Here is a 25,495-nt window from a genome sequence, read left to right as displayed (position 1 = left end):
CTCTAAGGGTCTAATCAGCTTTGTACCTTGGTTATAGAATGAGGGAGGTCTTGTATCTCTCTCTCAGGACTCGATCTCCCAGTAACCCGCAAGGGTGACAGGAAAACACTGGAGCTGGATTTCTCGGCAGGAGAAAAGACAGCGTCTTTCTCAGTGCGTCAATGGGAGGGTCGGCTTCCTTCGGCACTCGTTTCAGCAGGGCATCCGGTAAGTAGATAGCCAATCTGCTCCAAACCACCGTGTGTTTTGCTAGGGCAGATGCTGGTATATTTATACCTGGAAGGTGCCGAGTTTGACGTAAGGTTGGACATAAGACGTCACAAAGAACTCGCAGTTCTTTCAGGACTCCAGGAGTTCTTGGACAAATCAAAACAGAAGCAGGGGGAATTACCGGGCTGCTGGAGGCTTGGTTTGTTTAAGAACACGTTGTACTTTCTAGGAGTCTATGGGAGTAGCCTTGCCGTATTTGGACTGCATTGGCATTGACAAAATATGGATATGATTCTTATGCCTTTATAAGGATATGATTTGTTATAACCACATAAGGGCATAAATCGGGAATATTTAAATAGGGTCCTAGATACGTTCACAACACCCACTCCACGTATAATGGCCACCATTACTAAATACTAAGCAATATTAAAGATATAACTATGCATGTGTTTTCCAGCCCACCCAAAAATACATAAAATGCATTTGAAATGGTATATACACGAAAAATTAGTATCATACTGTACGTTTTTAAGCAGTGGTATCATTCAGATAATGCATATATAGTCAGTTGAAATATTGGCTGAATGAATTGCGAAATTTACATTTATGAAATGGCTCTTGATACAGAAGAAAGGGTCAAGACCATTTCATCACATATTTATACAAGACTGTACATGTGCTAGAGGCTAAGTCAAAATATTGTCTCTAGAGATTCTAAAAATAGAGATCTTGTTCTCTAAGAATAGTTCTACTTTAAGCAGAGTATCATGTGCCAAAAAAAATTATGTTTTGGGAACAGAATTTTTTTTTTTTGCTTTCAGGGAGTAGAGGGGAAAAGAAAATAGTTCCAATCTTTTTTAGAAGTTCTGTTTATCAAAACTGAAGGCCGAATTCAGAGTTCAGGGAACGGTGTGCTCGTTTTCTTAAAAGTTATTCTCATTGTTAGGGGAGAACATTAAATCAGATAGGCTGGCAAAGAATTTGTCTACAACAGTAGGTGAAAGTTGGACCAAGTCCGAAAAAGTAGAAATAGTGCATATGTGAGAAGCATTGCCGTCATCGGTGTCTAGATCAGCAATGGTCACAGAAGGTTGTACCTGTGTGCCGCTTTCATCTCGTACCTCACCGCCACCTAATCGTAATGGTGAGGTCTCAACGAATGCCGTCATCAGAATAGGTAGCCGCTGGGGACAACACGCTGCATGAGCCGTTACCGAACCAAGCAAAGTATCGATATCCATAGGTACTGCTGATGGAAGTGTGAGACAGATGTCTAACACGCATTCTTCTCCGCATAGCAGGCATCGTAGAACAGGTAAGATGCAATCTTGCCAGATTGGTCTGAATGAAAGAAATAAGGTAGTATTCAGATCTCTTAGCCGAGCCAAGCCGAGGACTTTAGTAATCCGCTCTCGGTATCGCATCGCTAGGATCGTGTCTTCCACTGTAGCCTGAGTTTTGTCTGTGACTTGACTTGCCATATCGGAGCAGAAGGAACAAAAATAAGATTCCTGCTATGAGTCCCAAGATGAGAGGCAGGCCGCCGAACACAGAGTGCACGAAATACGTGAAGATGCTTAGGACTGCTTTAAAGGGTGCTAATAGTCCTGAAAAAAGTGTCTTAAATACATGTGCGATGTCACTGGTATCAGACATGTTTAAGATTTGGCTTAACATTTCTACGAAATGCACGGGGCAATTTGTCGATAATAATGTATGTATCTCTGCTGCTGTCCTTGCAACTTGCAGATCATACGTTTCTCTAGACGAGGTTAAAGGCACAGTTGTTTGTAAAAGAATAGACTTCATTCTGCTTAAAGTATCAATTTGAATAGAAGAGATATTCAGAGAAGGCCATATTGCTGCCTCCTTGTCTGGTTTGCTGTTTGGATACAATACTTGCATACAGCAAATGACCCTGGAAGTAACGCTCACGAGATAGGCCGTTCCTGGCACCATGCCACAACAGCTGTGGTCACTTATTATAACGTAGCTGCCGTTGGAAAGTTGTCTGAAAAAAGGCTCTATCTGTGTAGCAGGGGTGCCGTGCAGGTGACATGAAAGGTTATTTGGTGAACTTTCGCAGGCTCCATGCAAGTTAATACCTTGACACAGAAGTGTACCGCTTAGTGCATTTTTACAGTTGTTACCACTAAGAAATACCTCTTTTTTCCCTTCACTATAACAGCTATGTGTATAAGGTAAATTCCAGGTCGAATTGATGTATCCTTTACCCAACCTTTCATACAGGCCTGCTGGTATATGCTTTTTGCAATATTGAAACTGAAAAGTCGTTATCGGAATTGTAATTGTACCATGTATTATCCATTCAATGACAGGTCGCTCTGACATTGTCAATGGTAATTTTTCTAGTTTTTCAATGCTCAGCACCGTATAGTCTGCCCCTTTTTGTGCCAAGGAGATTTGTTTATCTGTAAGGTTAAAGATAGAAAATAATGACTTTTTGTTGATTAGACGCCATGGCACGTAGCCTGAACGCAGATTTTGTAACGTCCAGCCTAACTGTACAATAGAACGTAATTGGGACTGGCCATGTTGTAACATTAGCATATCCTGTTCTATTATATCAATAGCAGATGATACAATGCTGTCCAATGAATAAATTCTGGAGGACAGAGTCGTTAACCCATTGTCCACTACAGACAGTGTTTTTTCCAAATTCATACGATCAATTTCTAGTATTTTTTCCGCAGTTTCAATTTGCATTACTTTCCAAGCTTCGTTGTAAGCATAGTATATACCGGCGTATATGAAACGTTCTTGACGCTGTTTGCGAGGTCCCATTAAGAAATTTCGCAAGTCAGCACCTTCTTTAAGTAAAGTCAAGTGTTGCTTAATTTCAGGTAGTGTGGATTTCTGTAGCCATTCGAGGCATAGTTTTCCTACACTGTATGTTGTAATTATCCCTGGATGTTGTCTCTGGGAATATCTTGGGTCTGGCCTGTTCTGTTTGAACCCCTGTGTTTTGTTCAGGAATCTATCTTGACAGTTATTAGTGTCAGGATTAGTTCTGTTTTGTTGTAAAATATGGGATACGGCTATCTCCATATCTGTAGTGTTGTTACTATCAGGTATGGGCTTTGGTATAGACGGTTTGTTTCATTCTTTTATTTTGGCTAGGCCAAGACAGGTTGTTTGTTGAATGGTGTCATGAAGGAATATTATCTGTTCTGGGATCATGCAGGCTCTGAATAAAGATTCTAAACCTTGTACCTGCCAGTCTTTTGTACCCCAGACTGTTTTAGTCTCAATGTTGTTTTTCCAAAATTCAAAACCAAATGTAGACATTTTTTCATAATATCTTTCAGAATAAATCAGTTTAGTATTTGTCAACATGTTTTTCATTCCTGTCTTATTCATAATCTTAAAATAAAACGTTTCTGGATCAGTGTTATTAAACCCTGAGAAGTTTGGGTATTTCTTATAAAATGTCTTTGAACTGCCTTTTGGCAGCGTTGAACAATGTTCCCATTGATTATAAGTAAAAACATTTCTAGGATTAGCAGATTTATGCAAATAGTGATGCCCATAATGATTAAAGCAATACATTTCTTCATTATCTGATGAACCTTGTAAATAATCATGTTCTGTAAATTTTGCTGACATTTCTAAATCTGACATCATATTATTTATATTTTCAAAGTCCCAATCATCAGAGAAAGTACTAGGTGATACAAAGTCACTTAAAGAAACCTTGAACTGATGTGGATATTTCAAGAGTTCAACCGGGCCATAGATTTTGTAATCAGTTGTGTCCCATGCTACGCCACCAGGTATAGGAATGGCTGTGATGTTTACTGATGACAGTTCTCTTTTTTCGATGTGAGAAGATCTGTGGGTTTTTAGAACCAAGTTGTTGTTCTGACTTGCTGTGTCCATTGTACTATATTTTCCATCTATAAATCTTCCCAAGCTCAAAACCAAAATAAGCCAGAGCAGGAGGAAAAGTACACCTAACACAATCCACAATTCAATCCATGGTGAAATCAGATATGTTTCTCCAAGTTGATGAAAGAGTTCTGTAATTTTGTCTTTGAAAGTTTTGTGTGCTGGCTTGTCCTCATGTTCACTTGGATCATCAGAAAAGTAATCGAAATTGATGAAGTAGCCAGATGCAGTACTGTCAATTGTTGGAATAGCTTCCGGATTTTCATTAATCTTTGGATTCATATTGTCAGAGGCTACATCATTGTAGACAGGTGTTTCTTGACGAACTGTTGTAATTTGGGTTTCAAGAGGCACAAGTTCCATTGCTTTGTTGCATAGTCCTTTTTTATTTACTGCAGGTTTATCAAATGTGATTAGTCTCTCAGTTTGAACCTCTTGGATTGTAGCAAGGTTTGGTCTTCTGCTACTTCTTGGGAGTCCACTGGGCCTACTACTTATTATTGGCCACATGATTGTGGTTTTACCAGGTCGATTGATACAACTCTGTTCTCCTTTTTACTAGGAAGGGGCGATAGTACTACTGATCTTGTTCCGCTGATTGCCAAGACAGGTACTGCTTTTCTGTAAGAAGGCCCAAATTCCTTCTTCACCGCGATCTTTTCTCTGACCAGATCCCCAATCTTTGGAATCCAGACAGGTCTTGCTGGGACAGGTGGTTTTTCTTCAGTGGTCGTTGACGTTAGCTTTGTGTTATTTAGATTCTTCTGGTTTCATTTAAGTCCTGTAAAACAGCCAAACGATCTTTGATATCAAAGGTTTTTTGTTTCACCACTGAAGTCTGACGATCGAGGTCTTCGATTATCATTCTTGTACTAAACAAAAGTTCATACAGAGTGATTCCACCCAGAGAATTTCTTGGCAGATTATTAAGACTACATTGGACATTTATTAGATGTTTGACCCACCCGTCACCCGAACCTAATACCCTCGCTGTTATAGATTGCTTTATGTCACAGTTTTTCTCTCCATTTCCCTCGGGATGGAATGGACTAGAGTACCGCAATGCAATGCCCATGCTGGCCATGGCCTCCTTGTAAGCTCGAGAGCTAAACGCAGGACCCTGGTCAGAATGTAGCATGCCAATTGCGTATGTGCCGATAAAGACTCGCAAATCTTTTTTAACTGTTCTGGCGTCAGCCGAGCGCTGGGGCCACATTCAAATGAATCTCGTCTTAATATTTATGGGATTGCTTCTTTCCGTGTGGACGTCTGCGTGTAGATAGCCTAATGCTGTCTAACAGAGGTGTCTGGGCTGGTATCTGGTCTGGTTCACAACTGCGATCTCTGTTGCAGTCCTGACAGTTCATTGCAAAATTATAAATTTGCATGCTCATTCCCGGCCACCAGTATTGTGATTGCAATTCTATTAGAGATTTCAAGATCTCTTGGTGCCTCAGACCCATTCCCATGTGTGCTTCTTGAATCAAGTAAGCCCTCCTGTTCGTGTTTGGAATTACTCTATCCCCCACTCCAGGGATTTGAGCAAAAGGAACGGAGTTCGCATCAATTATGTATGTATTATTGAGTGGATAATTTAGAGGTAATGCCGCATAGTCCCCTTTTAATGAGACTTTTACTGCCAGCATGGTTTCTCCATCTATCTGTTTTTTAGAACGCTTTTTTGTAGCTATGGAAGCCGATTGAACAGCTGCCGCTGTGGCTCTGTTAGCCAATGAATTACCTGCAACGTGAATGCCATCACGTCGAAGACTCTGCGTGTGTATCACTTGTGTCTTTCGTAGTTCTTTCTGTAAAAGAACAACTCGTTCCCATAGTTTTTTATGCTTTATTGTGACACCTGTCTCATCTTTGTAACCATTTTCAATCCATGTCTGCATAAAATGATTGTAAGACTGGACACAGAAATGCGAATCGCACACTATTAGTTTGGGGAATTCGCGATCAGCATTCTCGAGCGCCATCTTCAAGGCTCGTAGTTCAGCTCGCTGAGCTGTACAGTTTCCGAGTGATTCAGTTTTAGTGACCATTGGTCTGAATTTACCTATGCGCCAGCGACCTTTAACAATCGCACATGCTGCATTGTAAGCTTTTTTATCCACAACGTAGTGTTGTGCAAATCTGTCTGTGTAGATTACACAGGTGTATTGTTCTAGAGGCTGAATTTCGATCAGCAGAGGATATTCATGTTCATATTCTAGCTCTTCTAGCTTTTTCATTTTGGGATCAAATACGTGTATCGCGTCTGTTGTAGCAAGAGAATTAACCCATTGGATCCATTTTGGATCTAATGCCATAGTATTTGGAATGCTCGGTCTTGTTACTGCCTCAAGAGCTGATACTGCAGTTAAAACAGCTATGCTCTTCCATTGAGCTAAGGCTTTTTCTTTTGCTACAGCAGTTTGAACCGCAGTTAGAATTTTTTCAGTAAAACTGAATTTCATTTCAGCTCGTGTGTACAAGTGTGATTTATAAGCTAATGGTACCGTTTCTCCCTCATTAGAGGTCAGGTATGTGAATCCGCATCTTCCTGGGATGCCTCGTATTACAAGGTTATGTTCTTTTGCGCGTGTTTGCAGTTTTGTTTTAGATAACATGTCTGTTTGTAATGATTGTAAAATTTCTGTGTGTTTCTGAGTCCAATTTATTGGTTTGAAATCAGTTTTTATTAATTCGTAGAGAGGTTTAACCCTCTCTGCATAATTTAGAATGTAAGTTCCCCCGAAATTCAGGAAACCTAGAATTGATTGTACGTTTTTCAGTGTTTTTGGAGCTTGGAGTACTGCACACTTCTCTAAGAAGTTGTCTGCTAGGCTTTTGCCTTCACTTGATAATTCATATCCTAAAAATAGGACTGTTAGGTGGGCAATTCGTGATTTTTTAAAGTTGAATTTGTACCCTTCAGATGCGAACCCAAGTATGATGGTGTTCACTCTTTTCAAGTGTGTCTCCAGGTCATCGTCTGTAAGATAGATGTCACCGACATAAGATAATGCCTCATCATCATACATTTGTATAACTCTGTTACCCTGGCTGAAAATAATCCTGGGCTATTCTTGAATCCCTGTGGGAGACGACAAAATTGCTTTTGTGCCCCCATACTTGAGAAAGCGGTCAAATACCTGCTTTCTGGTGCAATGTTTTGACAGAAGAAACCATTGGAAATATCTAATGTCATTTTATATTTTTTGCACACGATGTTATTCATTAGTGCTGCACTGTGTGAGTTTTGTACTGCAAATGTTTTGCAACAAGAGTTTAGGTGTCTGTAATCCAAAACTAGACGATATGAATCGTCTGGTTTGGAGACAGGAAACAAAGGATTGTTCATTTGTGAGGTGCATGTTTCAATCACCCCCTGATATTTAAGTTGATCTAAGATCTCCCTGACTTGTTTTTAGCTTCTTGCTTAACAGGATACTGTCTCTGTGCCGTAGGTTGATTTTTTAACTGAATTTTATGGTGAGGAGAATCCTCATCCCATCCTACATGATTTTTATATAATGCAGGGGCTTGGGCCACTGCCCATTTTCTAGCATATGTGTATTTTTTATGAATTGGAATGTGATTTGAGAAGGCAGGCATAATCATTTCTTCGCCATGTGGGCACTCCCTGACAAACTCTGGTGGCCAGTCCTTTTCTGCTAGAAGGATATCATAGCCTTTAGATAGGTTCTCCCAAAAGAGACCTCTTATTTTCCTAGTTCTGTCCCCCTCTATACGTAATGTTATTTCATATCATTTATGGGGTACGCTATATCTGGTGTCTGCAGTTTCCACTTGAATGTATTCATTCGTGTCCACTGTCTCCAGAAGATTCATCAGGATCTTGCGAGCTATGGTCATTTCTGCTGCGCTGTCTAGCATTGTCTGGGCCCATTCTCCATTCATGAGTTTTGTTCTCAGAATCCTCGGCATGTTTTATTTTAATACTAGCTACCTTCTTTTTGGGAAATGGTAATTTTTTACTTTGTTGAGCAGGTTCCTTGTCTTTGGACTTGACGCGCTCTTCTTTATGTTCTGACCGTCCTCTTCTTTCCGATTTCTGTGAGGAAATCTGAAAAGATCGAGAGGGACGTGTATCAATATCTTGATATCTGTCAGGTTTTCTCAAATTGTCCCTATTTCTAAGGTTGTATCTTTTTTCAGAGGGCTCCCTTTGTGGAGACTTGCCCCCTCGTTCTGGAGATCTATCTCTCCGTTGAGGAGACCTTCCTCTAGACTGAAACTGTTTTTCTCTGGGAGTGGTTTGTTTATTACCCTCCCACCTCTTTTTTGAAGTATTGAGATTATTCTTAATAAAGGTTTTTTCAGGATTTTCAGTTAGTTGTGGTTTTAGTGGTTTCCCACCCAAACTATCTCTACCTAGTTCTTCATAGGATTTTTCAATTATTCTGGCAAGTTCAAAAGGTTGTTCTGCTATATCTGTTTCTTTCAATTTTTGGTGGATCGCCACGGATACTGCTTCTCCTTTTATGTTGGCTAGTAATATAGCCGAGACTTGCTTAAAGTCTTTCAGTAATTTCATACCTAGAGTTAAAGCAGGTTCTGGACCGTATTCATTTTGAATCTGTCTTAGTACGTCTGGTATAACCACCATAGACGGAACGCCATGTGTTTTTGTGTATATTGAAGCAAAAACTGTTTCCCAAGTGTCACAGTCCTCCATATGTGGTGCGATCCCCATTGGTAGGCAGATTGTCAGAATTCTGTGTTTTTAATGAGGTGTAGTATCAAGAAATACTGCCTCTGAGTAATTTTTTGAGCTAACCAGAACGGAATTTGTTCCCGTTTTGCGGGTAACTTGCCAATGAACTTGCCAATGACTGATTGTATAGTCTGTGGTGTAATTTTATTTGTGTTCCCCTGGTGAGGGGTGTGCTGTGGAATTTTTATTGCCGGTTGGACTGTTAAAGTCCGCATGACATATTGTACCAATTGTCTATGTATTTTAATTAGTTGTTTAAGCTGAACTAAAAGTTCTCCGCTTGACATTTTTCCAATGTCGGGATGTGGTGTATAGCTGGCTAGAACCGGCCATGTGGCTCCTGGTCTACCTAGTGGACTGAGCCTGGTAATGTGATTTTGATGTTTTAGGGCGCCTTTAAACCAGAGCTCATGCTCTTGGTAAGTTAGTTGAATTTCAACGTCCTCGAAAGGGGCGTATTCATCTGGAGATTCCTCTGTTTTGTAGTAGTGGAACTCACCTGTTACAGCGTTTGCTGCCGGAAAATTTATCCAGGAATAGAATACCTCTGTCTGCCGATATTCATGTGCCTCTACTACAAATATTACTGTACCACTTCTTGATGATACTCCATTTTTTATAAGTATCATAGTTATGGTTTTCCTTATATTTACCGGGATGAGTATTGCATCCGGGTCATTTTGTTGGAGACTTGTGTCTTCCTCTAAAAGTTGAGTTGCTAATGCTTCTCTTTCTCTTTCCTCTTCACTTTCCCTCATTTTGCTGACAGAAAGTTTGCAGAGCAAGTTTCAAGGAAACAAAGATTAGGTGCACAATATTTTGGAACACTGTATCCTTCAATGTTGACTAAACCAAAAACTAATACATAGCAATCTCTTCCTACTAAGTTCTGGCGGTTATTAACCTTTCACCCACTCCAGACGTCTATTGGAGTTTTTACGGGAAAAGGGGTCTGTGTGAAAAGCACGACTGAGTTACTCTAGTATCTAGCGTTAAATTATCGCCTTACCAAACGTTGGGCGCCATGTAGTGTAGTTCCTATATTCCCAATAGGCTCTGCGCATTGGAATAACATAAATGATAGTTTAGACGTAGGACTGAGGTCGACTAGGTCTCTGTTGAATATGTTAGACTTAATTATGAATGCCAGCTAGCTCAGAGGTTACTAGAAACTTTCTCGAGTGAACAGGAAGGTGTTAACTTTCCTGAATAGACAAGAAGGGATTAGTTTCTGACAACCGCATAAACATGACAACTTTGCTCCCTCCAGAATAAGGAGTATACCTCCAGAGTCGCGGAAACAATAGATGGCTATTTCACTCAGTCAATCGTGCATGCTTAGTTTCACCAGGAGTGCAGAGAAATAGAGAGACGGGCGTTTTCAATAAAAGTGGTTATTTATTGAGCAGTCTTCTTTCTCATGCAAGAGAAGTGAATTGCCACAATTGCAATACTTGTCATAAAGTAAAGTGCGTACAGTAAAAAGAGTATTATGAAATAATACTGTAAAAGCATTTATATGGTTTCTAAGCCATAAAGATACTTAAAATGGATAAAATACATACAATGATAAAAGTTGACTAAACATACTCAACTGGTGTTTCTAAAATGCGCCTACCCCAGTGTACCTAACCTAAGCCTAGTATGTGGGAAGGAGTAAATGAAATATAGTTTTAGTTTAAGATAGTTTTTGCCAAGAATCTGAATCAAGAATTCTCTGATGGTCTAATCAGCTTCGTACCTTGGTTATAGAATGAAGGAGGTCTTGTATCTCTCTCTCAGGACTCTATCTCCCAGTAACCCGCAAGGGTGACCGGAAAACACTGGAGCTAGATTTCTCAGCAGGAGAAAAGACAGCGTCTTTCTCAGTGCGTCGATGGGAGGGTCGGCTTCCTTCGGCACTCATTTCAGCAGGGCGTCGGGTAAGTAGATAGCCGATCTGCTCCAAACCACTGTGTGTTTTGCTAGGGCAGATGCTGGTATATTTATACCTGGAAGGTGCCGAGTTTGACGTAAGGTTGGACATAAGACGTCACAAAGAACTCACAGTTCTTTCAGGACTCCAGGAGTTCTTGGACAAATCAAAACAAAAGCAGGGGGAATTCCCAGGCTGCTGGAGGCTTGGTTTGTTTAAGAATGCGTTGTACTTTCTAGGAGTCTATGGGAGTAGCCTTGCCGTATTTGGACTGCATTGGCTATGACTAAATATGGATATGATTCTTATGCCTTTATAAGGATATGATTTGTTATAACCACATAAGGGCATAAATCGGGAATATTTAAATAGGGTCCTAGATACGTTCACAACAGTTATACAGAAAAAAAAATGTAAAAAAAATGTTGTATCCCAATAATAAGACACAATAATTCAAGTCACATTTGAAATCATAATTATTGTCAAATAACACAAAAATATGAGAAGCAGTTGTCGACGCAGCGTTTCGGGTTTTTGAGATTAAAAACACCTTCTTCAGGACAGTTCTCAAACTAAAATGTTTCAGAGCTACCGGAAAAAAATCTTGATTTCTTTTCCAATTCTTTAATCCGTCAGAAACCGACTGAAAATATATGGGTACTGGGCATCATTTGTATGTCGGTTACCCTCAACTCCCGACTATGAGAGTTCATAGATGTACAGTGGAGCCACCGATATTCAATTTGGGTTTCAAAGTTGATTCTAAAAAACAGGCAAGAAAATATATATATTCTGCCGTGGCCGTGATCCGGACTCTGCTTATGTCAGCGGCATATAATATACAGGGGTTGTCCTCCCGTAATCGTTTCAATCTCGTTAAAAATTCCTTCGGCCTCCCTGCTCCATCTGTTACCGGTAGTCAATTCCGGTTTAGTGAAAGGCTATTTCACTATACCTTTGTTTTTGTTACTTTTTGATATATTTTTTATAAATCTTTTTGGAATGGTGTATCTATCAAAGTGGCACGAGCATCTCTTTCTAATCATCTTTGAAATCTGTTCTATGCATTTGTGTTAGGCGTGACTTATGAGCCTCTTCCTTTTGGATTGGGACTCTTTTTATTCTTTTGTAGCATATTCAACTGTCTACATCCTTTTGCTTATGTCTTTGGGTAAATGGCAATTATACATAGTTAGTAACAAATCAATACTTCACTTTGGCTAAGAAAATCAGTTATTTGCAAGTTTTAGTCACTTGAATGTGTGTGAGTGGGGCTTTTCATGATTTTAGCTCAAAAACAATAGGTATTCCTGAAAATATGCACCAGGCTTTGCAGGGCCCTGCACCAAAGGCACAACTTCTTTGAGTAAATACTCTATCCTAGAGTGCATGCTCTAGTCTACGCCATTGTATTCTGGTTCTGGCTAATATACCTTTGTTTATAAAAGCTTCTCGATACAAAACTGTATGGCATAAACCATATATGCAGATGCTCACCTGCTTTTTCAGCTTTCTAAATTCACTGTTCACTGCTTTGCTGTCTTTTGTGCCACAGGAGATGGGCCATTCCCTGGAGTCATTGACATGTTTGGAGGAGCTGGGGGTCTCATGGAGTTCCGCAGTGGTCTTCTTGCCAGCCGGGGTTTTGCCACACTCGCTTTGGCCTATTTTGCCTATGATGACCTGCCAGGGTCTCTGTCCGAGGTGGATCTGGAGTACTTTGAAGAAGCTGCAGACCTCCTCTTGAAGCACCCCAAGGTATGTCCTCTCTTGACTCCTACCAGTCAAACGTAGTGTAATACCGACTTAATATCCGCCGCCCCAATACTCACCCATTCTACTCACATCAAGGCAGGTAGGAGTTGCAGTGATAGGTAATGAACAAATCCAGAAAGTGGCCAAAAAGGCTACATGGAATGTGCAGGAGATGGAGAGGAATGGAGTAGGATTAATCTAAATGCCACTCTCCTTAAATAGGATAGTTCTTATAAACAAGCATTTGCACTAAACTAAACTTCCAGACCCACACCAAGAGAGTGGCAGCTACTTGTGTGGGCCTGATGAGAGGCTTTAAACCTATCCTGAAATATTTTGAACCAACGGTACGTCAGCTCATTATACAAGCCATGGTCACCTCACGTTTGGACTACGCCAGCGTGTTGCTCCTGGGCGCTAATAAAGCTGAGATCCTGCGACTCCAAAGGGTTCAAAACATGGCCGTGAGAACCCTGATCGGTCTCCCTTGCTGGTGCCCGGTCAGAGCAACAATGGAAAAACTACATTGGCTCACGATTGCATCTCGGATTCAGTTCAAGGCTCTGGTTATGGCGTTTAAGATTCTTAAAACTGAGAGTCCGACCTTACTACGCCTCTGATGACCTGGTATGTCCCGCGGCGCAGCTTGCGCTCGCTGGGTCAATATCTGGTGAACGTGCCACGTATCAAACTATGGCGCATGGGTGGCCGCTCTTTTCGGGTTTTGGCGGCAAAACTGTGGAACTCCCTGCCAATCCACATTCGTGGCATGGAGAACATGTTGGTCTTTCGGAAGGCCATTAAAACGTTTCTGTTTCCATCATTATAGTTTTCTCCTGTTAATTTCTGGCTAACCTCTGTTTTTGTCTCTTGATCTGGTAGAGCCGGGACGCCTCTTTGCTGGGGCAGCTGTCGCGCTTAAAAATTCCTTAACGTAACATAACAATGCAATCGGTCTCGCTTTTAGGACCTTATATGTATTTAGCTATGCAGCACATTAGCCTGGGTGCTGAAACATCGACTGTTCATTAACATGGATGGAAAATAAACACCAAACCGCGTGACTCGCCTGGTATGGGAACACATGGAGAGAAATATTGCCTTTTAGTGGGAAATGATATCGTCCAAAACTCTGTTTTTTATATAAAATCAGGGCCTTCAGTGCTCATATTACTGAAAATACAAGATTTGAAAAAAATATTATTGTCTACAAGTGTTCTTGGAAGAGAATTTCTATGGACTGGAATCTAGAGAATGCTAAAGTGATTCCGGTATTTTACTGACCTGTGCTGGTCGTTTTGACTCAAGAAAGTTAAATGGAGGCAATTGCCAGAAATATTTTTTTAAAAAGGAAACTCCGTCAGCAGAAAGCAATATTGGTATTTTACGGACCTTCTCTGGGCCAGACTTGGCAACTACCACTTGAGTCTCAGTAAGTGTCGGACTATCTTCCCATTAGAATGAAAGCTCAATTAACTGGACCTTTAATTCGATAGGACTTGAAAACTATCAACTACAGGCTATGGAGTTGTGGGAAACACCGCAGCTTTAATATTGTATTCACACTGGCACGGCGGTCAATCGATTAATAGCTCAAACCACTGAAATTATGCAATACGGTGACGAACAAATTATGTGGCAGGGTTGAAAATGTTTTATGGCAAGTAAAAGCAAAATATACAACTTATATAACTTTGGCATATTCGCACATTAACGATGTTTGGGCAAACTCACATCCTCATTGGTACCAGTTTAACATCCAAATACTCTAGTAAGCAACTTAACGATGACTAGTCAACCTTTACATAAGGTTTTTCGAAGCAACAAGTGTAGCTGCAACTTTAGTACCTTCTGAGCTAGAAAGATTTGGGTTAAAATCTTAAATATGCAGAAGGTAGTTATGCCGGCAATCTGTAATTCTGCAGCTCTGTTAATAGCACAGGGAATAGATGTGAAAGTGGCAATTAAAGTGCCGTTTAGATCCATTTTCAACAGCTTTAAGTAAATTTAACAGAGATGAACACATTTCTGCATAGTTTGGTCACAACTGGTTAAATTAAGAAGGCAGTGCGGGTTTTATTCATTCAACTCGTTTTGGGAGTTCAACCCAAGGCCTCTGTCGTATTTCCAGTATATCCTATGCATGTAAATGGTAGTCTATGAAGAGCGTGCATAGCTTATGTATTGTTTTTCGACTAACTGCTGAAACTTATGAAGTGATTATGAAAATGTGGAAACTTACAGAAGCTTCCTGTGTAGAACTACATGAATAGTCAAGGACAATAACGTCCTTTTACCTATCTTGGGGGCATATTATCAAGCGGCAGCGATAATTATCACTGGCTGCGCTTAGCGTGAGATTTTTTATCGCCGGCTATCGCTGGAAATTATCGCCATGCTAGCGCTGTATTAACAACGAATAGCACAATGGCAATAATTATTCCGGCAATAGCCGTGTTTTTCATGGAACATCGCTAGTTTTCTAGCAATGTTCCATGGAAAACAGCGATAACTTTGCTGATACGACCCTGTGGCCGTATCAGCATAATCCACTCAATGTAAAATATAGGTAAGTCAGCATTTTAGCAGACTTTAGTTTTTGGCGAAAACCACGGTTTTCGCCAAAAACTAACATCTGCTGAAATGTGTGGGTCTCCTTGTAACTATTGCGATGTGCACTTCAGCGATAATTTACAAGCAGTACTGCCCAGTGATGCCCATTTTGCATCTCATTAGGCGTCGGGAAACAGGGTGCGCTAATGCATGTTAGCACCCACTTGTAAAGAGGGCGATAGTTTTATCTCCGCTTTTTTAGCTTTTAAAGCTAAAAAAGCAGAGACAAGGCCTTGGTTGATATGCCCCTTTGGTTCATCTAATCATACAAGAGGTCTCTAACAGCATTGGCCAACCTTAACTCAGTTATTGAATGCGATTATCAGAGTGATAGTTCATAATCACTCCACTTCAGTACACTGACTTGTGGTGGATGTGGTTTGAAACATTCCAACTAATCAAACCAGGAAAGGGAAAAAAAGTAGCAGTTAAACACCTAAGTTACTGCAGATGAGATGAAGTGGACATAAAAAACAGATTGAAACATGAGATTTGGTCTGCACCCTTCAAAAATGCAATTTCTCAATTCAAATAACAACGTATTGTTGTAATAGCACTCAATCATTTGTAACTTGTTTTCCCAAAGAGACATCAAAAAGAAATAGTCTTCACTTCAGTTCTTTCTTTTATTCAGTTTTCTTTTTAAAATTTGAAGCTAGCCAACGCGTTTCGTCCGAACTAGACGACCGTATTGTGACCGACGACCACGTATTTCTATGGCTTTACTGTTTTGAGCTTATCAACATTGAATTTATTGTTTACACTTTGGAGTGCACTTTCCAATACAATGACAAGAATATAAATAAATCTACAAATATTCAGTGATATGAATTTTACCTGAACCTGCCATTCGTTGGAATTTACTCAGTCCTGAAGAAGTCCGGTAACGGACGAACCGCGTTGGCTATCTGCAAATTTTAAAAAGAAAACTGAATAAAAGAAAGAACTGAAGTGAAGACTATTTGTTTTTGATGTCTCTGTGGGAAAACAAGTTACATATGATTGATTGCTGTTATAATAATACGTTGTTATTTGAATTGAGAAATTGCATTTTTGAAGGGTGCGGACCAAATCTCATGTTTATGTTGTCTAGGGAGTAGAGTTTCTCAAATTCCTTGTTAGGATCTTATAGGGATTACGGTCCTGGATCTAGCACCTTCTATTTAGACTTAGCTGTGGTACTCTATCAGTAGTGCAAGCATCTTGTCTTAATCCCCAATTTGTTGCATTTATAAAAAATAGATTGCTTTACCTTATGTAATTAATATGGAAAATACCTCGAGAAGAAGTCCGAGTCCCTGGGTGCATAACGGGATTCAACTGGCTCTTACCCTGACCTTTTACGCACTGCATTTTTGGCAGGCCTGAAATATAGTTGTTAAAACCAAGAAAGAGAAGCATTTGTAACACACGGACATAGAGAGAGAGGGCATCGGAGCAAAGCAAATGAGCAGCCGGAGAAGATTTATGGCCCATGAGGGAGATGAGCTGTGCTCAGCCTGTGGATGTTGTGAGGGCTGGCAGGGAGGGGCCCCAGAAAAAATACTCCGGATACAAGGCTCTGTAATTGTGGTGCTCAGCGAAACAACAAGTCACTGTACCCCATAAAATTGCTGTACCCCATAAATTAACCAACACTGAACCCGAAGGCCTACCAGCATGCAGCACCTGTGCACACCTCAACCTACAAATAAAGCAACAATGCTAAATGTGTGTGTCAATTCTAATGCTAACTTTTAGAGTGCAGGTTTGGTAACCGCGCTCCAGTCGTCTTTGAGGGGAAACAGCCACTACAACGCGGCTGTTACTACGCATGCCGTTACGTCGCATCCGTTACAACGCATGTGACGTAACAACGCGTACACATTACGGCGCGGGCCATTACAACGCATGCGCTTAGGGTAGTCTCAGGGGGTTGTAGTGTAATCTAGTGTTTTAGGCTATAGGGCTTAGGGTAGTGTCAGGGGGTTGTAGTGTATGCAAGTATTTTAGGCTTTAAGGCTTAGTGTAGTGTCAGGGGGTTGTAGTGTATGCTATTGTTTTAGGATTTGGGGTATAGGGTAGTCTCAGGGGGTTGTAGTGTAATTTAGTGTTTTAGGCTTTAGGGCTTAGGGTAGTGTCGGGGTTGTAGTGTATGCAAGTATTTTAGGCTTCAGGGCTTAGGGCTTCGTGTAGTGTCGGGGGTTGTAGTATATGATAGTGTTTTAGGGCTTAGGGTAGTCTCAGGGGGTTGTAGTGTATGGTATTGGTTTAGGGTTGTGTAAGCAGGTCCGGTATGGTAGTGTTTCATGTAAAAGGGACAGACTGTGCGTAGGGGTAGGGTCGTGTTTTGAGTGCTTTACTGTTTTGTACTGTAGGGTATTACTGTCGACTGTGTGTTATGTAGGGTAGTGTGTTAGTGTTTGGGGGATATATTGCCTTTTAAATACATGCGGGAAACTTGTGTTTGTTGTAAAGGTGTTCTGTATGCATTTCAAAGGAAATGCGAACTAATGCCATGCGATGTAAAGACATGCGTTGTGACGGTACATGCGAACTAAAAACCGCGTTGTAAAATCACACGTTGTTTTAGTTTGCGATGTATCGTCATACATCCGTCTTTGAGCATTCTAAGCAGGCCCGGTTCTAGCGGGTGGGCCGGCTGGGCCAGGCCCACCCAAACAGGAGCCTTGGTCCTCGCAGTGAGGGCTTGAAGGCAGGCGCGCACCGACCGGCATTGACCTCAAAGGGTATGTGTGTGTGTGCGCCCGGGCTGAGACAGCTTCCCGGGGGCGCACACACACACAGTTTGTGAGATTATCGCAGCCCCACCCGAGTACTTCACAGGACTTTAAAAGACCATTTACATATAAACTAGGCTTTGTTTATTTTTTCACCCCTTCAGCTCCACATGGTGAAAGGCAAATCCTTTCTTTGACAATCGTAACCTTTGCCTACTGTTCTGCTGCGTGGAAATGTTTCTATGCAGCACAGGAGAAAAGAAGTTTGTTTATTCCTATTCACCTTTCCTGACCCCTGAAGCTGCTTATCACATCAGGCTGCTTGTGACACAAAGTTTGACTAATGGAGTAGTAGGTTAAGAGAATGTTTAACTATTTGTTTTTCTTTTAAAAATCTGCACAGGCCCAGCACCACACATACTTCATGTTCTCATTAAAACAGTTTTTATCATTATCATGGCTGATGCAGGACAACAATTAGACAATACAAAATGCCCAGATAACGCTGGTGATTAATGATCCTGCTGGAGAGTAATCATTTGTTTGCTAGTAGTTTTTAAATGCAGATTAACTGTATTTCATGTGGAAGCTCAGTGGATTACTGTCACTGTCACAGAGATCCTTGTGTTACTTGCAGTTCAGAAGTTACAATCCTAACAAAGGACAGTGACCAATGAATTGTCACCAAAGAGCGGCATACAAACATGAATGGTATAGTTAGAACTCAGTCTTTCATTATTCTAATGTTGCTAAAATGAGTATGTTTGGGCAGATATACATTTTTATCCGTAAAGCTGACCCCCATGGAATACTTTTTAAATCCTAAGGTTGTGTTTCCCCAGACCAAACCCTTTTAAAATATACTGCCCACCAGTATGGATGACATGTGATTCCTACACCTTTAAACCTCATTGGCTAATGTGACATTCCCTGTAGACTGATTTACATACTTGTATGATTCATTGTCTCTGTATAATGTGTGCGTGGTGTAAAGTACTGACACACACTACACTGATATGAGTAGCGCTATACAACATATGAAATGCATATGAGAGAGGGGCTACGTAGAGATGAGGGCTCTAGAGGAGGTTGGCAGTGAGGGAATCAGAGAAGGAGGTCCATGGGGGGGCGACGCAGAGATGAGGGGCACTGGTGGAGGGTGGCAGTGAGGGAGTCTGAGGAGGCGGGCATGAGGGGGAGGGGCTACAGAGAGATGAGGGTCACTGGTGGAGGTTGGCAGTGAGAGAATCTGAGGAAGAGGTCATGGGGTGGAGGGGGGAGCTCGGGAGAGATGAGGGGCACTGGTGGCGGGTGGTAGAGAGGGAGTCTGGAGGGGAGGTCATTAGGGGGAGGGGCTACTGAGTGATGAGGGGTGGAGGGAGGGTGGTAGTGAGGGAAACCGAGGAGGAGGTCAATAAGGGGCCATGGAGGGATGAGGGGCACTGTTGGAGGGTGGCAATGAGGGAATCTGAGGAAGAGGTCATGGGGTGGAGGGGGAGCCAGGGAGAGATGAGGGGAACTGTTGGAGGGTGGTGGTGAGGAGTCTGAGGAGGAGATCATGAGGGAGAGGGGATACAGAGAGATGAGGGGCACTGGTGAAGGGTGGCAGTGAGAGAATCCGAGGAGGAGGTCATAAGGAGGAGGGGTTATGGGGAGATGAGGGGCCCTTGTGGCATGTGGCGAGGCAGTAAGGGAATGCGAGGAGGTGGTCAATAGGGGGGGCCATGGAGGGATGAGGGGCACTGTTGGAAGGTGGTAGTAAAGGTATTTACGGAGAAAGAGGTTATTGGTGCAGCGCCAAAAAAGACTTTCGCATCAGCGCTGAAGCTGGCCCTGTCATGGCCTTTCTGTTTTTATTTATTTAATTAGCAGTCGGGTCATAAGGGCTACTGTGGAACATACTTTAAAGTGCGTGCTAATTATATTTACTGCTATATTCAATGTTTTAAGTTTGAAGGAGATTTTACTAATGTTTTTACCGGGAAAATTAAAATTGGAGCCCGATGGTGCCTGATATGGGGTTGGGGCCCAAGGTCAGCTGTGAGCTAAGGTGCATTGGAGAGGAGTGGATATAATCAAGCCTGTAAGGGAGTGCGTTGCAGAGTCCAGGGTCAGGTGGAGGTAGGTATGAAGAGGGATTCTCCCTGAAGGCTCCCACAGATGAAGCCCGTGAAGTGTCACTTGCCTGATACTCCCACCTCAGAAACCACCTCTTCCCATCAAAGGAACATTACGGTGCACAGACATAATATTGACTCCAAAATATCGTTTGGACAGAATATCGATTTTAAAATATCGTTTGGACAAAATATCGACAGGACAGAATATAGACAGCCAAAATATCGTTTTTAAGGTAAGTGAAGTAATATCGACTGTAAATAATATAGAAAGTGAAAATATGTAAGTATATAATATAGATAGTAAAAAAATTCGTTTTTATTTTTAGGGTTCAGGGTCAGTTTTGGGTTTTTGGGTAAAGGGGTATTTTTAGGGTTCAGGGTCAGTTTTCAGTTTTTGGGTAAAGGGGTATTTTTAGGGTTCAGGGTCAGTTTTGGGTTTTTGGGTAAAGGGGTATTTTTAGGGTTCAGGGTCAGTTTTCAGTTTTTGGGTAAAGGGGTATTTTTAGGGTTCAGGGTCAGTTTTCAGTTTTTGGGTAAAGGGGTATTTTTAGGGTTCAGGGTCAGTTTTGGGTTTTTGGGTAAAGGGGTATTTTTAGGGTTCAGGGTCAGTTTTCAGTTTTTGGGTAAAGGGGTATTTTTAGGGTTCAGGGTCAGTTTTGGGTTTTTGGGTAAAGGGGTATTTTTAGGGTTCAGGGTCAGTTTTCAGTTTTTGGGTATTATTTTATTATATTTTGTTACTATATATATATGTTTTAATAAATATGAAATAAAAAAATATTTATTTAACTTTCATTAATTATTTAATTATTATAAGTTAATTTAAGTAATTTTAAGTATATTTTAGTAATAAATTATTAATATTAATTTAATTTAACACTGTTTTTAGTAAATACAATATTTTTTACAACTATATTTTTGTAAACGATATTTTTAACTCGATATTTTTGTACTTACCTGTTTGTAGATAGAAACTCGATATTTTGTCTCTCGATATTTTGTCAACGATATTTTTGATGGTCGATATTCTGTCCCTCGATATTATTTCAGTGATCCGAACATTACATGAAAAAAACACTTTTGAGAGTGATAAAATTCAAAAAGAGATTCGGAAAAGAGTGCGTTTTACTGGGCCTTGTAAGACTAAGAAGAGATAAAGGAGGACCCTGAAGCAGGTCTGCCTAGACATATATCCAACAAATCGAGCCCGCAGTGGCCCACCCAAATGCACCCTTGGCCCACCCAAATAAAAATTCCTGGAGCCAGGCCTGATTCCAAGTATCCTCAATAAATCACGTCCTTATTAATTGCTGGAAAACGAATGACACCAATTGTGGCACAGCTCGAACTCCTTGCGCTATACATTAAAAAGTGTATAAAGCTCATGCCTACTGCTGGAGAACTTATGCAGCAATGTCAATCCGATGTGTGAGAAGGCAACGCAGTGCGCCAGTCCTGTGCGTTCCAAATCACGCGAGGAAGCCCTGGTATTGAGACAGCGGTCATTTGCATAAAGCATGCCATTAGGCTTGCATTGCCCCATAAGTGAAAGGAATGCAAGTAAAATGACCTTGCAAATGGAGTACCAAACTGCAGTTCCTACTAATCCAAAAACGGCTTGGTAAATAGAAGCAAGAAACTATGTGGCACGGTGTTCATAGGTTGGTTTGGCAGACTGGCCTCTTTCTAGGTTTCCATTACTGTGTGCGGGCTGGAAGGCAGCCTTACCCAGAGAATATAAAAGGATGCCACCTGTCAGACAGCATTGCATGCAGCAGCCCACAACCGCTCCCCTGCCCGCGATCTGCCAAGAGAGATACAAAGAAATGCTCAGGCAGGGATGTAGCTATCAACTGTGCATCAGGTGCTGTGGCACTGAGACCCAGAGGCATGAGTGGCCAAATTAAACTATTTTTTGGGGTACTCTACAACCCACACAGGAGTCAGCGACTCGTCCCTAATCTGTCCTAGGTTCCCTTACTATGTTCCCTGGCCATGGGTCTCTGTACCCCACTCTCATAAATAACTACCTCGTGTCACTCAGGCCTCTCACCTGCTTAAAGTCTGCCAGGAGGGTGATAAATGTCCCATCAGCCTTCTTGTACTGCACACTGATGCAGTCCTACTCGCTGTCCACCTCCATCCTCCAGCCGGACCCTGACACGAGGCTCGGCCAGTCCCAGCATGGGACTCGGCAATAGGGCCAGCAAGAGGCAGAAGACCCCCAAAGACGTGAGGCTAGAGGTGCAGAGCAGCAAGCACATCCCCCCGGGCACATCCAGAGACAGGGGGTGCGGGGAGACCAGAGAGTGGAAGGGCAGAGTTAAGTTACGGGTAGAGTGAAGCAGGGAGTGGTGGGGGATGGAAGAAACAATTATGGGAAGCAGACAAGGGAAACAGACAGAAACAGGACAAAATTGTCTGAGAGAAATGATGGCCAGAAGAGAGTCAAGTGATAGAAGGAGCGAGTAGAGGTATCGTTGAGAAGTCGAGCATCGAAGGATGCGCGAACATGTTACAGAGAGGAGTCTTGGTGAGGGAGTACAGACAGTCACAGAAGACGGGGGAGAGTTCAATGCTAAGCAAGAGATGCAGACCTGAACGATGCAGGTGAGTGAAGCCAAAAACACACACAACTCCCCACCTGCTCTCCGGGGTCTGAAACCTTCCAAAGTTTTAAGGAAAATTTCCCCCAGAGTCTGTCGGGGGAGGGCAGCACTCCAAGGGATGGTGATTCTCTTGTCCCAACACTGGCTGCTGTTCTGTCCTGGGGGCTGACTCTGCCATGAGATCCCGGGACGGTGCTGCTCTGCCCTCCCCGCGGCTCGTTCTCTTTCCATTAAGGTCAGGCCCGTCACTTCCTCCAGCCCAGTCTGGCTTCAAAGGGGGTGGAAGCAGCTCCCTGCTGTTACAGACCCAAGCCCCCAGCCCAGCATCTGGGGGTAAGTGCTGTCAACCACGCCCCCTCTAGACTCCCTTACTCCTCCACCCCCATCGGACAAATGGTAGATCTCATCGAGTCAAGAGGGGCGATGTGGAAGGGTGCGCCAGGTCTTGCTGCAGGGTTATGTCTGATCTTGAAGGCAGAGCTGCCTCCCCTGCAGCGACGATCGCCTCCAAGGTAGCTGCTCCTGCAGCGACCCCGGAGGAGAGTAAGCCTGGCAGACTGCAGTAGGCAGCGGCTGCCTCCGTTAGGCCTCCCTCCGTAGCCGCCACGCCTGCCCGCTTCTTCTCTCCTGCTCCGCACCTACTCCTCCCTGTCAGAAACCAGGAAAGGCTGCAGGCATCAATAAAATAGATCCTAGAGTCCGAGGAATGTCAGGCACTCGAATAAAACAAGCATTTGCAATGCAATAGGTCTCACATTAGGAAAGTTTGAGCTATTGGTATTGTAAATGACACATTTTTTATTTATGTTTTGTTTTTGAAAATAGCGAAATTATAGCTTTGTCATTTACAATGCCAATAGTTTTAACTTTCGCAAATGTGACACCTATAGCATTTGTAATGCAATATGTGTTGTATGTACGTGACTTGCATGTATTGATATTACAAATAACAATGGCTTTTAATTTTTTAAATAATTAATACTTAAATAAAAGTCATAGTAATTTATAATGGCAATAGCTTAAACTTTAGTAAATAATTTTTGTGAAGATTATGTTAAGTGTATTTTATTGTGACGAAAATCCAAGAACAGAAGTGAAATATTAACATCTTTTTGTTATATTTGTAATAACACTTGAAACAGTGAGAGAACATATTTGAACCAGTTGTTGTTGAATGGTTGCTGTGATGGCGCTGAGTGATGTTGTGATGGCAAACAAGTGATGCAGTGGCGTTCAGTGATGCTGTGGTAGCGCATAGTGATGTTGTGGTGCCCCTGGGTGATGCTGTGGTGGTGCTGAGTGATGCTGTATGCTATGCTATGTTTTGTTTTGCTATCCTATGTTTTGTTTTGTTATGCTATGCTTTGTTTTGCTATCCTATGCTTTGATTTGTTATGCTATGCTGTGTTTTGTTATGCTAGGCTGTGTTTTGTTATGCTATGCTATGTTTTGCTATGCTATGCTATGTTTTGCTATATTTTGCTATGCTATGCTATGTTATGCTTTGCTATGTTTTGTTATGATATGCTATGTTTTGCTATGATATGCTATGTTTTGTTTTGTTATGCTTTGCTATGTTTTGTTTGGTATGCTATGCTATGTTTTGCTATGCTATTATATGTTTTATTTTGCTATGCTATGTTTTGTTTTGCTATGCTTTATTATACTTTGTGCTTTGTTTTGTTATGCGATGTTTTGTTATGTTATGCTATGTTTTGTTATGCTATGCTTTGTTGTGTTTTGCTATGTATTGTTGTGTTTTGCTGTTTTGTTATGCTATGTTTTGTTATGCTATGTTTTGTTATGCTTTGTTTTGTTGTGCTATGTTTTGTTATGCTATGCTGTGTTTTGCTATCCTATGCTTGTTTTTGTTATGCTATGCTATGCTGTGTTTTGTTATGCTATGCTATGTTTTGTTATGCTATGCTATGCTGGTGAGGGTGGGTGTGTGAGGGTGTGTGAGGGAGGGTGAGGTGGTGTGAGGGTGAGGGGGAGTGAGGGGATGTGAGGGTGAAGGGATGTGAGGTTGAGGGGGGTGTGAGGATGTGGGGGTGTGAGGATGTGGGGGTGTGAGGGGGTGTGAGTGTGTGTGTGTGAGGGTGTGTGAGGGTGAGGGTGTGTGAGGGTGAGGGGTGTGGGGGTGTGAGGGGGTGTGAGGGTGTGTGTGTGATGGTGTGTGAGGAAGGGTGAGGGGATGTGAGGGTGATGGTGTGCGAGGGTGAGGGTGTGTGAGGGTGAGGGTGGGTGAGGGGGTGTGGGGGTGTGAGGGTGTGTGTGGTGTGTGAGGGTGAGGGGATGTGAGAGTGAGCAGGTGTGAGGGTGAGGGTGTGTGGGGGTGAGGGGGGGTGAGGGGTGGTGAGAGTGTGTGGAGGTAGGGGGTGTGAGGGGGTGAGGGGGTGTGAGGGTGTGTGGGGGTGAGGGGGTGTGGGGGTGAGGGTGGGTGAGGGGGGGTGAAGGTGTGAGGGTGAGGGTGTGTGAGTGTGTGTGAGGGTGAGTGGGTGTGAGGGTGAGGGGGTGAGGGGGTGTGGGGGTGAGGTGGTGTGGGGGTGTGAGGGGGTGTGTGAGGGGGTGTGAGGTTGAGGGGTGTGAGGATAAGGGGGTGTCGGGTGAGGGTTGTTGTGAGGCGTTGTGGGGGTGAGGGGGGATGAGGGGGTCTAAGGGTGAGGGTGTGTGAGGGTGAGTGGGTGTGAGTGTGAGTGTGAGGGTGAGGCGCGTACTTGTGCTGGTTTTCTTCTGGGATTAAGCCTCTCTTCATTCAGATGCTGCCTGTGAGCCTGCTTTCAGCCTTGCCTAATGGGAGGGGCCTTTCTGTGTCTGAAGGTGACAATGGTAGTTCTTGAACCCTCAGGAACCCTGTGGGTTCCGACGTCAACATAATTCAGCACTCGGACCTTTCACCTCACAGACCCCACGCCAGA

General features: G+C 42.4%; 1 protein-coding gene across 3 annotated transcripts in view; it reads left to right on the top strand.

Annotated features, from left to right (window-relative positions):
• LOC144804257 (acyl-coenzyme A amino acid N-acyltransferase 1-like) overlaps positions 1-25,495 on the top strand; it is a 798,906-nt gene that overhangs the window by 680,671 nt on the left and 92,740 nt on the right. For all 3 annotated transcript variants that reach the window (XM_078671906.1, XM_078671904.1, XM_078671905.1), the window contains one exon: positions 12,319-12,521. In XM_078671906.1, the coding sequence (XP_078528032.1) occupies positions 12,319-12,521 (203 nt within the window). The remainder of the gene's footprint in view (positions 1-12,318; positions 12,522-25,495) is intronic.

Source organism: Lissotriton helveticus, chromosome 1_2 (assembly GCF_964261635.1).
Source record: "Lissotriton helveticus chromosome 1_2, aLisHel1.1, whole genome shotgun sequence".
Lineage (NCBI taxonomy): Eukaryota > Metazoa > Chordata > Amphibia > Caudata > Salamandridae > Lissotriton > Lissotriton helveticus.
This window is presented reverse-complemented; position numbering and strand designations above follow the sequence as displayed.